Raw genomic sequence first — 15,867 nt, forward strand, 5'->3', positions numbered from 1 at the left:
GACCACACTGGTAGAATGGTTATTTCAAAATTTTCGTAGCATTATAAAATAATATCCGCAGTTATAAACAAGCGACTTGAATTCAACTACTGCGTAGTTCTACGTCAACAATGCGGTAGTGTCTTGAACACAACCTCCTATATTTCTTGTGTCTATCATCATTGTCACGGACAGTTGCGTGTAAAAATAAACTCCGTGAAGTGAAAGAGTTCATTCCTGTTTATAAGAGACATGTCAGTTGCATAATTTCGGGCGTTTGAACGTTATATCGGTTGCATAATTTCGGACGTTTGAACGTTATATAGGTAAAATGAATAAGTGTATGAGATAATATTCCATTCAATTGAACGTATGTTTTAGAATGATAAGTTTGTGATTATACCTCGATGATTCGGTATTTCAATGCCAACTATTCGGACTCATTCCATGAATCATTTGCTTGGTGCGTTAGTTTGCTGAATCAAACGTTGGTTCAAAGATAAGGAGGAATACTTGGTTGCTCTTGAATAATGTAGTTGTTGAACATATGGGAATGTAATTTCATTTCCTCTTTCTATAAATTACTCTAGAGATAAAGCATGACTATCATGAGTTTAATAATCGATATCTCGCATACTCTTGTTCTTACTCGTTTGAATAGTTTTGACAAATTTGATGAATAATAATATCTTTTATATCTTAGAATAAACTCGAATTTATCCATCTCATGATCAGTATAATCTAAGCTACTCCCATATGGGATTCTGAAGTTCAATCCACTTATCCTTCCCATTCTCGTGTAATTTGATATACGGGATATGAGGTTTGATATAATTATTTAAACAGAAACTGGTCAGTAGCGTCGGTCAGAAGCATAATTTTCATATGAAACATCTGATGAGTTCCAAGTTCCAAATAGAAAATGTTTCAGATTTTCTTTAGACGAATATCAAAATTATGGAAAAAGAACTAGAGAATAATTTTAAAATTATTAATTGAAAAGTTTTGCAATGATAGATTCATTTTTTCCATATTTGAAACTTAAATATTCTTTGATTCAAAGTATGTCTTCAAAACAATATCGTTGAAAATATCTATCACGTAAAAACAAAAGATCAATGGCCTTATTCGATGTAACTATCGTCCTGATTCGAGTCTTGTCCGACAATTGCGAATGTGCGAATTACAAAACTCAGCTCTGCAATGTTGGAAAAAACATCATAATGATCGTTTTGGGCCAGTGGCCTCCATTGCCAGTTTATGGGGTTGCAACTCTCTGTGAGTCTAATCCTTAAAATAGAAACAAAAAATTTCTATTCATTTAGGACAATCGAAAGTAGACCTTTCACCAAGTTTCAATCGGTCTACGGGAGCTACATTTTAGTTCTCAATTACATCCCATAGCGCAATTATCGAACCCGAATAAACAAATTTACATCCTATCCTACATCAGGATTTCGTTCTAAAAATGCCACCAAGCGGGTAAATTGCTGTTTGCTGTTTGTGGCTAGCTTTCACCATCTAAAACACAAGTGACAAATATACTTGTTTTTCCCCGTGACGTGACAGTATCGTGATATTCATAATAATGCCTTTCGAGATTTGCTATGCGACCATTATTGATTGAACAATTGATCATCGAAGACGAAAGGGAAATTTTCATTAAAACAGCAATATCTCTGTATTGAAAGGTCCTACAGGAAAATCAAATGAAAGTTGGTTGACAATGCTAATGGTATTTGATATTGAATCGGTTGAAAGAATTTTTTTTCAGTCAAGACAATCTTTGAAAAAAAAACACAAAGAAATCGATGTTTTATGTCTTCCCAATATTTATGTCCACTACATCTACCAATATAGGAATTTGTTCGTCAAATATTCGAAAACGTTAGAGTTTAAGCTTTGGAATGATGAACATCCCATCTTTATGCGAGTTTGATTTTATGAACATAAATATTTGACGAGATTTTCAAATAGAGTTTCTAAATGCATGGTTTTTAGTTCTAAAATATGGTGGGGATGGACTGTTTTTCCTTGGCACAACAAACTTTCGAAAAAAGTGGCTTCGTACAAGAAAGAAGGCCTGCAACTTTTATCATGCTAAACTTTCACTACGATGTTGAACGAACTAAGATGTTGTTATGTAAAATTTAATTTCCCACCTCGTTCATCCAATGCCATCATATCAGATAATGAATCACATCACATCGTAATGAAAATGGTGCTCACGTCACATCATAGTGGAAATGCACATTTCTGTAATATAAAGTTGGGGAAAAAGAAATGTCGTATTTCTGATCGAAAGTTGACGCTTTATTTAACATACTTAAAATTATCCAATTTAAGTCAAATATGCGCCGTTTTGTTCGCAAACTTGTTGCCATTTAGAAGGCAACTTCATTATCCCCACCTTATAAAACCCCCCCTCCTTATTTGCAAAAAACTCAGACAGCCAGTTTTCGCAAGCCTCTTTTGAGGCCAACTTAGTATCACCAAGAGCATTTTGCATGGACCGGAAGAGATGATAATCACTTGGAGCCATGTCCGGACTATACGGTGGGTGCAACAGGACATTCCATCCGAGCTTCCGTAGCTTCTGGCGCAAAACCTTCGTGGCCGTCAATCCAGGCTTGGCGATGGTTTGGGTCGGCTCACCGCACTACGACCACGACTTTTTTCGCTTTAGGTTGTCGTACGTATTCCACTTTTCATCACCAGTCACCATCTTCTTCAAAAATGGGTCGAGTTCGTTCCGTTTCAGATTTTTTGCGTCAACTTGTGTGGCACCCATACATCCAGTTTTTTTTTTTGAATCCAATCTTCTGCAAATGGTTTCAAACGGTTTTGTGGTCTATACCCAGTTCTTGGCCAATCGAGCGAGTGCTCACATGCCGGTCTACTTGGATGATTTCCACGACGATTGGCCTACCAGTACGGGGTGTATCTTCGACAGCCACTACACCAGTACGAAATCGATTAAACCAACGCTGTGCTGTGCGAATCGTTACAGAATCGGGTCCATAAACTACACGAATTTTTTCGGCCGTCTTCGCTGCAGTTTTACCTCGCAGGTTGTAAAAACGTAAAATATGGCGAGTTTCTTGCTTGGTGGACTCCATCGTTGACGCGCTATAACTTGAGACTGAAAAGGACAATCACAACACTGTCAAAACGACACCTGTAGCACAGATTGTCGTCTTGAAATAGCCGTATAGTATGATCCGATGCGATAAGCACAACACAAGATATGTTTAAGTTTATATTGACAATGTACGACATTTCTTATTCCCCAACCCAATATTTGCGTACAAATCAATCATAACCATAACAATAACTAATCAAATTCTACTATTCATGCAACGAAACATCTGAATTAATTAAATAATGATGCTCCCGTTCAACTCCGCTCGGAATCAGGTGTTATCTTCGCCGTAAAGAATAAACGCTCTATAAATCAAACGATTACCCTGGTAATAAACGACTTCATTTCGGGAGGATATATTATGATAACATACAGTTCCAAGGCTGGAATGGGTATTAACCTTCCAGCACATCGCAGGGAATAATAATTCAAGATAATTCGTGCCAACCCATAAATAAGTACACCCTTCGTAATTAAATTCTTCCCACAAGAGCGGGCCGCCAGCTTTGCAACCTTCAACAGGCGGGCATGACGCTGGGTAAAATTAACCAAGGCAAAGTTCACGGATTATGTCGTCATGAAATCGATCGCTTTCTTCAGGTCGAGATTGAAAGCCGGGCAACCGCCAAAAAAAGGAGCTTACATACGGTATCATCCAAAACGCACCCATCCCCCTATACCAGGAGAAGCATTTCCACTTCATTATTCATTGTTCGTTCGTTCGGGTGTACTTTCTTTCGAACCCACTTCCACCCAATTTCGGGGTAATGTTTTACGTCATCTGCGAACCCAAATCATAACTTGTCAAAATAATAAAAATCCACCTCACCCCCACACAAAAACATCTATGGCGGAAATTTTTTCGCGTGTTTTGTTAGTTTTAGTGATTGTGATAATCCTTCGTTGTTCCTTTTGTGTATGTTTTTCGCTCCTTGAATGAATGCTATCGATTAGTGAAACCGACGCGATGCCAAACGCGAAAGATGTGAGACGGAAAACCACTGGCACAATTAAAGCTTCAGACCATTAATGTCCGAGCGGCTTCATGTTGGAATCCTTTGTTTTTTTTCCTGCAAGGTGGATTGCGGGATTCCATTGGGGTGGGAGCTGAGCTGAGCGCCTCTATAACATGACCACCGTTAAAGAGCAATCAGTGTAACGAAGGTTCTGATTCGCCAGTTGATCGTAAAACTGGTGAGGAGGTCTGCACGTATTTATAGAATGTGGGAAACTAATGTGAGTCATTGAAGGAAAGGAAAACAGGTGTTCTATTCCAATGCGTAAAGGGAAATTCCATTTCCAAAACAAATAAATACAAGCAACAGATCAAATGAACCTAGAAATATGAGAAACCCCTAATACGCATTGGAAAAAAAACTAATTTTACATCCATAGTCGAACCCAAAACTCATATCAAGTAATTACGAATATTTTTTCGCGGACACCAAACACAACCGCGAAAGCCATTCTTCGTACTCACCGTGGATTGCAGTTTCTCCGGCGTGCAAAACCTCATTTGCGGCTTTGCTGGCCGTCTCCTTCGCCGTCCCCACGATGCCACCGGGACCACCACCATTGATGAGCGGGGAGCTGCTTGCACAACCCATGTTATACTTTGAGTCTGGACCTCTTTTTTCTCCGAGAACTGACCCAAAAGTTTTCGATCCCTTTTTTCGATAATTTCCGAATTAATCGCTTCCCCAATCACTTTTACTTTGCTTGTTTTTTTTATGTTTCTGTAGTTCTATTTGGTTAGCGGCAACCCTCGTTCTGTGGTTTTCGCTCAAATGAGACCCTAATTAACCAATGGTCTCTCGCGGATTCAATGGGGGTGCACTCTGGAAAGGAGAGGATAAAAATTTGATCAATATTTTGGTTCTGTTTGATTTACAAAGAGGATGCGATGAATATCAACATCACGCGCAATAGCCACAAACTAATTTGGTAAGCATCGTGGCCACGCGAAGATGTTGATTGCATTTTCCCGTTCACTCATTTCGATTTTCTTTTGTCTAGCTCTCGGGTTCTTCGGGGTCGTATCACATCGAAACGTTCAAATACTTGAATTGAAATTAGAAATATTTGAACGCTACGATATGGAGCAGAAGGTAGAGTTTTTTTCCAATTTTTTACATTTTTATTAAACAATTTGATTATGTTTAGTGTAATCAATCAGACAAATTCTACTGTTTGTCATTCTGCTGTTCGTAATAAAACTGATTGTAATCCACATTTTTGGGTTCTGCATCGAATTTTAAGCCCCTATGACTGATCAATCAATTAAAAACTTTGAAATACGTTTTCGGTATCGTAAGTTCTCTTCGAAATATTTAATCCTCACAACGAGAAATTGCAAAGTTAGAAGAAATTAAAATGTTCTCGGCAGTACCGGTGCACTTTGGGTGTTCATATTAACTTATCTTAACAGAGAAACGGAAAAGACAAACGATTTTATTTATCCACTGCTTCTGCCTAGTATCAGAAGTATCTTTTCGTATTAAATAAAACTAGAGGAAGGAGGACGTCACGCTACCATTGAATGTCATACAAGTGATACAACGAATAAATGATGTAGGATAGGCGGTATAGAAATTTTACAGTCAAAAAATACATTGAATATTGTGATTATTTAACAATAACTAAAATGAAAACGTTTTTGAAATTAGAAGTTAAATTTTTAATTTCATCGGAAATTTTTATAACCCTTATTTTCGACAACATGAAAATGAGCGCCCTACCATATGTAACAACTTTGTTGAAGATAGTTTTTGCCTAGAGAATAACTGTCGAGCTCTAGATGCTAATTTCTACTAAAATGTCCCTCCTGGACCATTGTTCACTGTCGAACATTGAGGAAGAACTAGACTGAAACACGTGGATGCTTTAAGTCGGCAGATGCTGATATCAAGTGACATGATTGTTGAGATGATAAGAAGTGCTCAGAAGCGAAAGGAAATGTTGAACGCTTTACCATATGAACGTTCGAAAACTCCTACCTTTGATTGCTACTTCGGGAGCGATAATTAGTTGATGAAATTGATCAACGAAAGCTGGTGATCGTGGTACTGTCAGAATTGCAAAGTTTGATAAGGAGAATGTCCATTTCCGCGCTTGGTTGAGTTATGATCTACGATCCCATAAGGAGAAATGCCTTTCGACACGTACCAAGTGGACAATATTGGATCGATTGATGTGGCCGAGATTTTGTACAAGTATTTGTTCGTTGTAGTCGGTGCTTCTACAAAATTAACCCAACCAAAGCTACCAATGTTCATTAAATGATTCAGAGGCTACAAAATCAGAGCGAGTTACTCAGAAACCATCGGAGAATCATCAGTGATAAGGGCGGAGCGTTCACTTGAAACTATTCTCAGGAATAGTATGGTGAACGAAACCATCGAGCATGCGAAAATCACCTCCGAAGTGCCACGCGGATACGGCCAGGTCGACCGAATTGATCAAGTGATCTGGACGATGCTTTCACATGCTCAGTGTGAACGACACGGTGAAGTGGTACACTTCGGAAATATACGGGATGTTAGGTTCATAGTGAAAATATTTTGATGTGTAATAGTGAGTCGTATTTGATGAAAAATTTATAGGAGGTTGTGTTTAAGACACGACCGCATTGTTGACGTAGAACTATGCTGTAGTTTGATTCAAGTCGCTTCCTTATAACTGCGGATATTTTTTATAATTTTACGAAAAGTTTGAAATAATCATTCTACCAGTTTGGTCGCCCTGAATTTTTTTTTAATTCTAGAATCATTTGACGATAATTGTTTGATGATTCATTCTTGTGCTCGCAGAACGATACATGCTCGAGATAAGCGCAGCTGTCATCCTTAGAGGAGAAAGTTTAGCTACTGGCAAGCGAAACCAAATCACATACAACATTTCAGAACGATATTTACTTTTTTGGTGACTAAATAAACGAAATAAACTCTATTTGTTAATCTCAACAACCTCGAAAAGAGTAGCACTGCTTCATTATTATCAAGATTAGTGCAAATGCAATCCTAATTGAAAGCAGTTTTGCGACTGGCACGCGAGCCCAAATAAATTAATAACATAATTAAACTGACCAGACGTCCCGCGTTACGCGGGACAGTCCCGCATTTTAACAAAATGTCCCGCGTAAGATTTCGTCCCGCATTTGGCAAAAGAAACGAAAATGTCCCGCGTTTCTGTGATATTTCAATATCAAAATTTGATCATGTTGATTTTCTTAAATGGATGAACCTCAAAAAAAACTTTTATTTGGCAGACTGTTCAAGAGCGCTTCTAATGCATCCAAAGATTGATATGTTGAACTAGTTTCATCGCACCGACATTGGGCTTTTTGTTTAGAGAGTATCAACGTGAAGCGACAGCAACCAAATTGGAAAATGATTTTTATGAAAGTCCCCTATTGATCCGCAGGGACTAACGTGAGTCAGACGAAAAGTTCATCTTTGGTCCCCTATCTCGGTCAGGGTTTAACGTTTTAAGTAAGCCGGAAGAACTAGTGTATACTCGACAGGAAGAGGCAGAGTTGTTTGATGAAGTAACGTAAATGAAGCGCTGGGCGGTCTTACGGAAGTTAAACCATGGTGCCATTGGCCGGAACCGATGAAAAGATGTATATAGGCGTGTTATTTTACCTTTTCGTGGCTTTGGTGGTCGTCTGTCTCTCTATTTTGGCCATTCGCCCAAATGTTTTCTATCGGGCGCAGCTGGGGAACGTTGGGAAGGTTGATGGTCTTCGCGACAATGTTTATCTCCAGCCGATCCATCCTCCAGTGATCTTTTGGCATAATGGGCTGATCCCAGGTTCGGCATAAAGACCACATCACCTTCTCAACTCCGGCAAGCACTTCGTATTATATATCTCCTCATTCACCATATGACTCGAAAGAAGAGCGGCTTGGACAATCCCTTCACGTCTGTCAAAGAAGGACCTTCTTCGAGAACTTGATGTGAATGATATAGTCGACGTCATCGCTTACCTGGGGAACGTTAAGTACCCGGTCCCCTGCCATTCGTTGAATTCTAGTCTCGTCTTTCATTATGAGTACGAAAAGAAGTTTTTCCCTCCTTCGCCGGAAAGAAGATTTTCACCAGCACCTCAAGCTACTCCTTCTGGGTGATTGGCTGCTGCTCTGATACGGCCGGTCTCGTCTGACGCTTCCGCATAAAAATGTCCATTTAGGCCAGATTCTTCTCCACCGTTTGGCCGGTTGCTTCGATCTCCCGGCTCAAGGAGCGGCGAAGAGATGATATTGTAAATACCAGATCGGCCATATCTGGCGGACACAAAGTGCCTCAGGATGTCCAACTCCTTCGCTGTGGGGTGGAGCTTGCAGTATGGAAAAATTTTCAAGTTGCTTGACAGTGCTGCTGCTGCGAATCAACATCCTTGAATCATTTTTGTTGTAGACTTAATAAACGTAAGAATAAAAGAAAATTTGTTCCTATAAATTATATTTCATCGCCATCCGAAATTAGCCCATTTTTATGATTGCATAAGTTAACACTAAAATCGATGAAAAATGAAATGGAATTTTTTTCAAATTTGAAGAAAATTGTAGAATTTGAATCGTGCTTGCCAGGCTTAAATGCTCTGATTGAGCGAGTGATTTTTGGGCGTAAACAAAATCAAAACCACCGAAAAATCACAACTGAGTGCTGATACTCAGAAAGAAACAAAACTGATCAGTTTAGACTCGCTAAACTATAGTTTATGATCACAAAACGTATATACATAACGTTTTGTTTTTTGTGTCCCGCGTTAGACCTCTGACCATCTGGTCACTTTAAACTTAATATAACTTATTGAATAACTTTGTATTCCCCAAATAATTGTTTGGTGTACAACCTTAACACCTGCTTCAACGTAGCGTCAGTTCAATGCATTGATGACAGAAAACAAACAATGTTAACTGTTTGGAAGAAAGGCTGAATATTTGCCACAGCAGAGATTCATTACCAATGCCCTAGCGTAAATATTTCCCTCCCGCTATCTCCCCTCCTTGTTTATATTTATCATTACGACTGCAGAATTCGCAAAACCAAACAATCGTCAATTATAGCATAAAAAAATTAGGCGATTGTTGCACCGTTACAGGACCAATGCAAACGGGAGCAGATACAAATGGGGTTTCAGCGTAGCGAAGATTCATATACGATGGCTTGAAGCAACTAAATATACACACACTTATCTCCGTTTTGCGGTCTTCTCAACAGAAGTCCTTTCCGTTAATATTGCCAGTCTAGATTAGCTTAGCTGTCATCCTTTGTGGAGAGAGTTTCCCTATCGTCATGCGAAACCAAATCACTGACAAAATTCCAAATCATTTATTTCTTGGAGAGCTGACGATAGCCTAGCTTGATGATCACCCAAACAATTGTGTAGCTCAGAACTTTGATGCAATGGCGTCAGTTTGGTGCAATGATTGCAATGTCAGAGACATCCGCGAGTGAGTAATTTGGTCGCGTTCACAGCTCAATACGAAACGAAGACATGTGATGACGCAAAACAAGGAAGAACAAGCGATATTCATTGCTTTCAATACAGAACGATACTGAAAGTTTGCCTTCCTTCTTCCTTCTTCCTTCTTTAACTTCTTTAAACTGCTTCAGTTCATTCGTCTGTAGCCTTCAAATAGGCCCTTGGAAAACTTTACTTTATCCATAATATTACTCCTCCACCCACATTGCCTTGAGAAAGACATTCGATCGCCTTCCAGCTCGCTCAGCAACGATGTTGGTCAGTCGATTTCATCACGAAGAATGAAAGTTTGCCTCAGCGAGATCCACTGTTTATACTCTAGGTAAATATCCCCCTTCGTTCTTCTTCTTTTCCTTTGTTCACGGAGACTTTACATCTTACGATTTCCCCTTCGTTGCTCGTCGATAAATTGCTCGTTATTGACAGCCCTGTTCGGGAAAGCACACAAATGGACAGAACAAATGTGTGAGGGAATGGCAATGCTTCAATTCTCATTAATTTAAACCATATACAGACTATGGGATTATATCGTATAGCATATCAATTCCGAATTTCCGATTCGTTTGGTATGTGAATCGCCAAAATCCGTTTGCGGAAAAATAGTTATTAACGCTAACTTTATTTCATAAAAACGTGACCTGTTTTCTGATTTGACACCCTTAATGAAAGACGTAGTTCTACGTCAAAAATCGTTCTATGCACATGGTCAAATCTCAACTATGACAGAGAAATAGAACCCAAACTTTTTGCCCTAAGCTGACACTAATATAAAATGTATGGGAAGTGGGGGCATAGTGGTCAACCTAAGGATTATGCCCATTTCCTGCGCCACATACCGCTTCAATCCCCGTTTTTGGAAGGATATTGTAGTTCAACTAATAGTTGTTCAAGAAAGCGGCTGTTACTATAAAAATAGAAAATAATACATTTTTCGCCCTTAGGAAAAAAAAGTTGAAAATCGAAAATTTTTTTGATCTGGAAGTAAAGTGGTATCTCGCATATATCATGCTAAATGGAATAGATTTATGCGTTGTTTTTGTCCAAATTTGTTTAAATCATTTTTGAAATAGTATATACATGTATAAAATAAGCTTGACCTATTCACCAATAGTTGTATTAAAAATTTTCTCATACATACATGAAAAACGTAGTAAGAAATACATAACGTTTCGCATAATTCATCTAACATAAGGTGACTATTAATACTGCAGCTATAGTCAATAGTTATACTACCAAACAAGCAGGTGACCACTTTGCCCCCAGTGACCAATTTTCCCCCACTACCCCTACGCTAGTCAAAACAATTCTGTTACCCACATTTGAAAGATTACAAAATTTGGATTAGAATGAAATAAAAACAGATAACAGCGTGGTTTAACTCTTAGTGGTCGTTTGTCTGCTCTCAGCCACCACAGCAAAAAACCATGCTAATCTTATATTTTACACAACCAAGTATCCGTATACGCTTTTCCTTAACGAAGCTTGATGTCTAATGAACCTGCTCTCGAATCAATACGGTGCTCCTATGAGTAATAGATAATGGTACTCATTATCAAATAAAGTGGTCACCCACACAAGATAACGCACAGTGCGTTGAATGCATGAGAATGTGGGACAGAATTTAGCTATTGAAACACTTTGGTGTGATGGAAAAGATTGTTCATAAATATCAGAACTACTGTTTGCATAAATGTCTTATGTTATTTGAATAATCGTGTAAGTGTCTCAAGAGACAAAATCTTCGTTCATCTAAAGTGAAAAGTTCTGATCATTGTGGATGCGCTGAAATCATTATTTTAGTAACTACTAGTTTGAATTATATTGAAGAAGTTGTTTTTAAAGAGCAGAATAATTGTTTGCATAAGTGTATTATGTCATCTGAATAATCTGTAAAAAAATCTTTGTTAAAATTGAAAAGTGCTGATATTTTGGGATACACATTGCTGGCATTAATTTGCATTAATGGCAAAAGTGTTTCATATTCAACGGATAATAAAAATAAAATTATCTTTTGATTATACTTCAAATGATTTACTCTTGGAGACTATTTCGAAAGATTTTACACAAAATAAATAAAAAAATATTTATTTTTTCATGTATTACTGCTTTTTCAAGGAAAAATAATTCCGACCATTACGATACCCATGCCCAAATTCAATACGATCGCAAAGGGTTAAAATAAAACAAATTGTAGAACGTGTTGAGGGCCTTGAATAGGTTTATAAAAACAATCAATTTTACAATTAATTTTGAAAGAAAAATTCGTGAGGTTGTATCCGAGACACGAACGCTTAGGACGTAGGACTACGCCATTTTTTTTTTCATTTCATTTTCATTTCATTTATTCATTCATTTTTTGAGACGTGGGACTACGTATAACCGGAATATATGAGGGTGAAATGAAAACCTAAAAACAGAACATGCAGGAAAAAATGAAAGATTTCGAATGCTTATAACTCGAACATTTCTAAATAGATCGGGATGATGTTTGCACAAATTGATAGGAAAAAATTCTACGCATCTATCACAATGAATGAAATTTTGTTTTTCCTGAGAATAACAATTGAATAACTGTAAAACGTCAAGCGTTATCTAAACGTCATAACTGTTTTGATTGACCCGATTTACGGTTTCCCTAACACAGCCATCAAAACCAAGCTGCTTGAGGATATTGGTATTGCAAATACATGAATGTTGGAGGAATTTTTGTTCCCACCGAAAAGTGTTCCCTAACACTGTCATCCAAACAGATGCCTTACATTACATGGCGTTCGTTCAAATTCTTTACTTACACAGCAAATGTGTTGAATTCAATTGAATTCGAAAATTGTTTCATTCAAACAATAATTAAAACAATGAAACCAAACGATTACCAAGCCAACGGTAGTCTCACGTCAACCTTGCGGTTATATCATAGATATAACCCACCCATCTTTTTATTTTTTATTATAGAGAGTTTCAGCCGTAGGCTGGTTCATCTCTTCGGTGAAAGCATAGTTATTTTTTCGACACTGATGCTAGACAACATCTACGAAATAGCTATAAAAACCACTCAATAAAATAAAATTGTGTTCTTATCAAAACAATTATTTTTTTTGAATTTGTTGGTTCATCATTTCGGATATTATTTGCGAATACATCCAAATTTCATAAATAACTCTTTAGTAAAAAGTTCCGGGACCCTGAAAAGGTTTAAGGGAGTGTTATAGTATAGAAATTTGAAAAAAAAACAGACGGGTGGGTAATGTCGGGGACATAACCGGAGTGACGTAGGACTATACAATGGGGACAGCTTTTGTTAAATATATATTTTAAATATATTGTTTTCTTTTCTTCTCCTACGTGAATACCTACCTATCTACCTGAAAAATGGATTAGTTTACTGTTTACTCTTTATGAACGTATTGATGGTTCTGGAAAGAACCTTTGGTGTTGTGTTTTTGTTATCACTCGATATTCCCATCTTGTTCGGTTAAACCTTCCTGTTTAGCTATTGCGTTTGCCACTCGCCACAGCTTTCACAGTAGGAAAATTTCTTCCCACCAGCTTGTTACATATTGTACAGTAAATTACATTCAATGGCACGTCGCATTACCACCACTCAGTATCGGATTGGAGGTAATTTTAACCTGTAATTGAACATTTGCGATGACAGTGGTACAGTGTCAACTTTCAATGTGGGGTCATAATTTGGACCCCGAACTCTATGTTTACAAAAATGTCCAACTAAATAAGTCGCATTACATGTCCGTCCAATTAGCTAAATGTCGAACTAATTGTAAATTACTGTACTTTTAATCTGGAAACAATTTAAGAGTTGGTGAAAATTGAATAATCGGGAAAGTCCCCAATCATCAATAAGTTCAGCACAACTGCCAAATTCTCATACTCATCATATCCTGGCAAACAAATTATGAAAAAAATCAATTTGTGTTTTATTATTATTTTGGATATTGTTTTAGAAAGCATTGAACAGTATTTCCTAAACTCTTTTTTGGAAGGTTTAATGGCCCTGAAAAGCGCCTTGTTTTATGGAATGTCATTTCGAACGCCCTCGATGCCGCCTTGTTCTGGTTTTGCCACCAAAGCAGATTGTATAAAGAACAAACTTTTTTCTTCCGCTACCTGCTGTCGTTTTGCGTTTGCCACTCGCCACTCGCTGCAACTGCCTGTTGTCTTGATGTCCACGGAACCGATTGTGGTCTGTTCTGAATGTGGGTTTTCTCATCGTCGCGAGCAGCTTTTCCACTTCGGCGGCCGAAACCATATAACGCCGGCTAGGTAGACTGATGCACTGGTACTAACGCGCTCGGCCTAGCTACCCTTGCGGGGAACTCCAGACTAACACGGTCCGGGGGGGATTTTGCCTTTCCCTTCACTTTTTCTCCTTTGCCATATCCAACCATGGCAGCTTGTGTTGGTTTGTTGATGTGATGTGATGCGAAACGATGTGGTGTACGGTTTGGATGAGAATGATCGTTGCGGCAGCGGAGCGGGGATTTTTAAGCTGACTGGCTGGCTCGAGAATTACACATGTGTGAGACTGCGACCAATGTTGCGTTCATATATTTTCTTTTTCCTTTCCAATCGTGCTTCATTGTATTTCGCTGCTGCTCTGGTTGCCCGTATTGGTCGGTACGATTTGAGGAGCACAAAATGGACCAATCAGAAATGGGCACATAGTGCAATTGGACAATGCTTGATATTTCACAATTATTCAATTATTTATCTCAAGAAAAATGAAATGTTATTCGTTATGATAGATGCGTAGATATATTTCCTATCAATTGATGCAAAAACCTTTGCGATCTATTGAGAAATGCTCGAGTTATAAGCGTTCCAAATCTTGCATTTTTTCCTACTTGTTCAGTGCCTAGATTTTCATTTCACCCCCTATATCTTCCGGTTAGACGTAGTCCTACGTCAAAAGGAATTGGTTGTATCTAGGACACGACCGCAGTTTTCGACGTAGAACTACGGAATTATATTATTCAATTCACTTGTTTATCACACCGGATAATATTTTAGAATCCATCGAATTTTTTTTAATATCTTTTTAGCTATTCAATTTTTTATTACTTCAGTAGACTCGAAAGAGCCGAGTAGAGTCGAAAGCTATCAGCACTTCTCGTTTATTTGGTTCAACTCGCATCAGACTTTCTCCTTCCCACTCAGATATCGATCACAAACTATTAACCCTTTTGTATCTATATCCCGCTTGAGATGTGGTCGAATACCACAACATGCAACAGTAAGGTTACCCTGCTGGAATTTGAAAGCGTACTTTCATGAAATATACGTTTATCTAAATAAATGCAGTGTATATCTATATTCCAAAATTCTGGATACTCTTCCATATCCGCACTAGTACAACAAACTCTTATATGCTGCTCTTCATTGTCGTAGCACACCTCGATACAGAGGGCTTCCTCTCCTTGTATCAAGCTGTGTGTTTATGTGTGTGAAAACAGCATTATGCATGAATGATATACGCTCGTTGTGTTATACTAGCTCACTCGCATCTGTTTTTTCATTCTATTCTATTTTTGGTTTCCGCCTCTAGCCCTGAGAAGGGTCCTTGTGGAAAGAAACTCTATTCCATACTCCTCCTTCGCCCGACAAAAAAAAAACAATCCTATTCCGCTCGATGCTCTGCGGCAAACATGTTGCTTCGATGACCACCAAACGAGAATTGGTGTGGCTTCAAATCGCGGATGGCTTATTTAAACCAAACATGTTGAAAACGGGCAGAAACGAATGTATCAGTTGCTCGTTATTGACAGCTCTGTTCGGGAATGCACACAAATCGGCAGAACGAATGTATGGGAGAATTAGAATGCTTCAGTTTTCATTAATTTAAACTGTCTAGGCATCAGTGGATTGTACTTTATAGTATATCAAACGAATCTTAGAGAATTTCCGATTCCATTGGTGTGCAAAGTATCAGAATTTGTTCGCTGTGAAAATAGTTATCAACGTTAACTTTATTTCACAAAAACGTGACCTGTTTTCTGATTTGTCACCCTTTCCCGAAAGACGTAGTTCTACGTCAAAAAAAATTCCTTCATATTTCTGTAGTTTAAGCATACGAGAATATACCCTAGAAAGGACTTTTCGAAAGTACTATTATTTACCGAGTGAGTGCCATTTTAGTGATGCGGTATCTAACCTGGCACGGCCATAACAATGAACTTCAAACGCGTTTTTCTCGAAACTGGTTTTTTCAAACTGGCATACACGATATCTCAAGTTCTAC

General features: G+C 38.2%; 1 protein-coding gene across 7 annotated transcripts in view; it reads right to left on the reverse strand.

Annotated features, from left to right (window-relative positions):
- LOC129768451 (uncharacterized) overlaps nucleotides 1-15,867 on the reverse strand; it is a 68,580-nt gene that overhangs the window by 26,035 nt on the left and 26,678 nt on the right. For 4 of the 7 annotated variants that reach the window (XM_055770119.1, XM_055770118.1, XM_055770121.1 and 1 more), the window contains exon 2: nucleotides 4,602-4,959. In XM_055770119.1, the coding sequence (XP_055626094.1) occupies nucleotides 4,602-4,728 (127 nt within the window). In that variant the 5' untranslated portion in view covers nucleotides 4,729-4,959. Of the gene's footprint in view, nucleotides 1-4,601; nucleotides 4,960-5,859; nucleotides 5,950-7,764; nucleotides 8,047-8,109; nucleotides 8,473-15,867 lie in introns of those variants that run through there. The other 3 variants (XM_055770116.1, XM_055770122.1, XM_055770120.1) reach the window with 3 other exon arrangements.

Source organism: Toxorhynchites rutilus, chromosome 2, assembly GCF_029784135.1.
Source record: "Toxorhynchites rutilus septentrionalis strain SRP chromosome 2, ASM2978413v1, whole genome shotgun sequence".
NCBI classification, from domain to species: domain Eukaryota; kingdom Metazoa; phylum Arthropoda; class Insecta; order Diptera; family Culicidae; genus Toxorhynchites; species Toxorhynchites rutilus.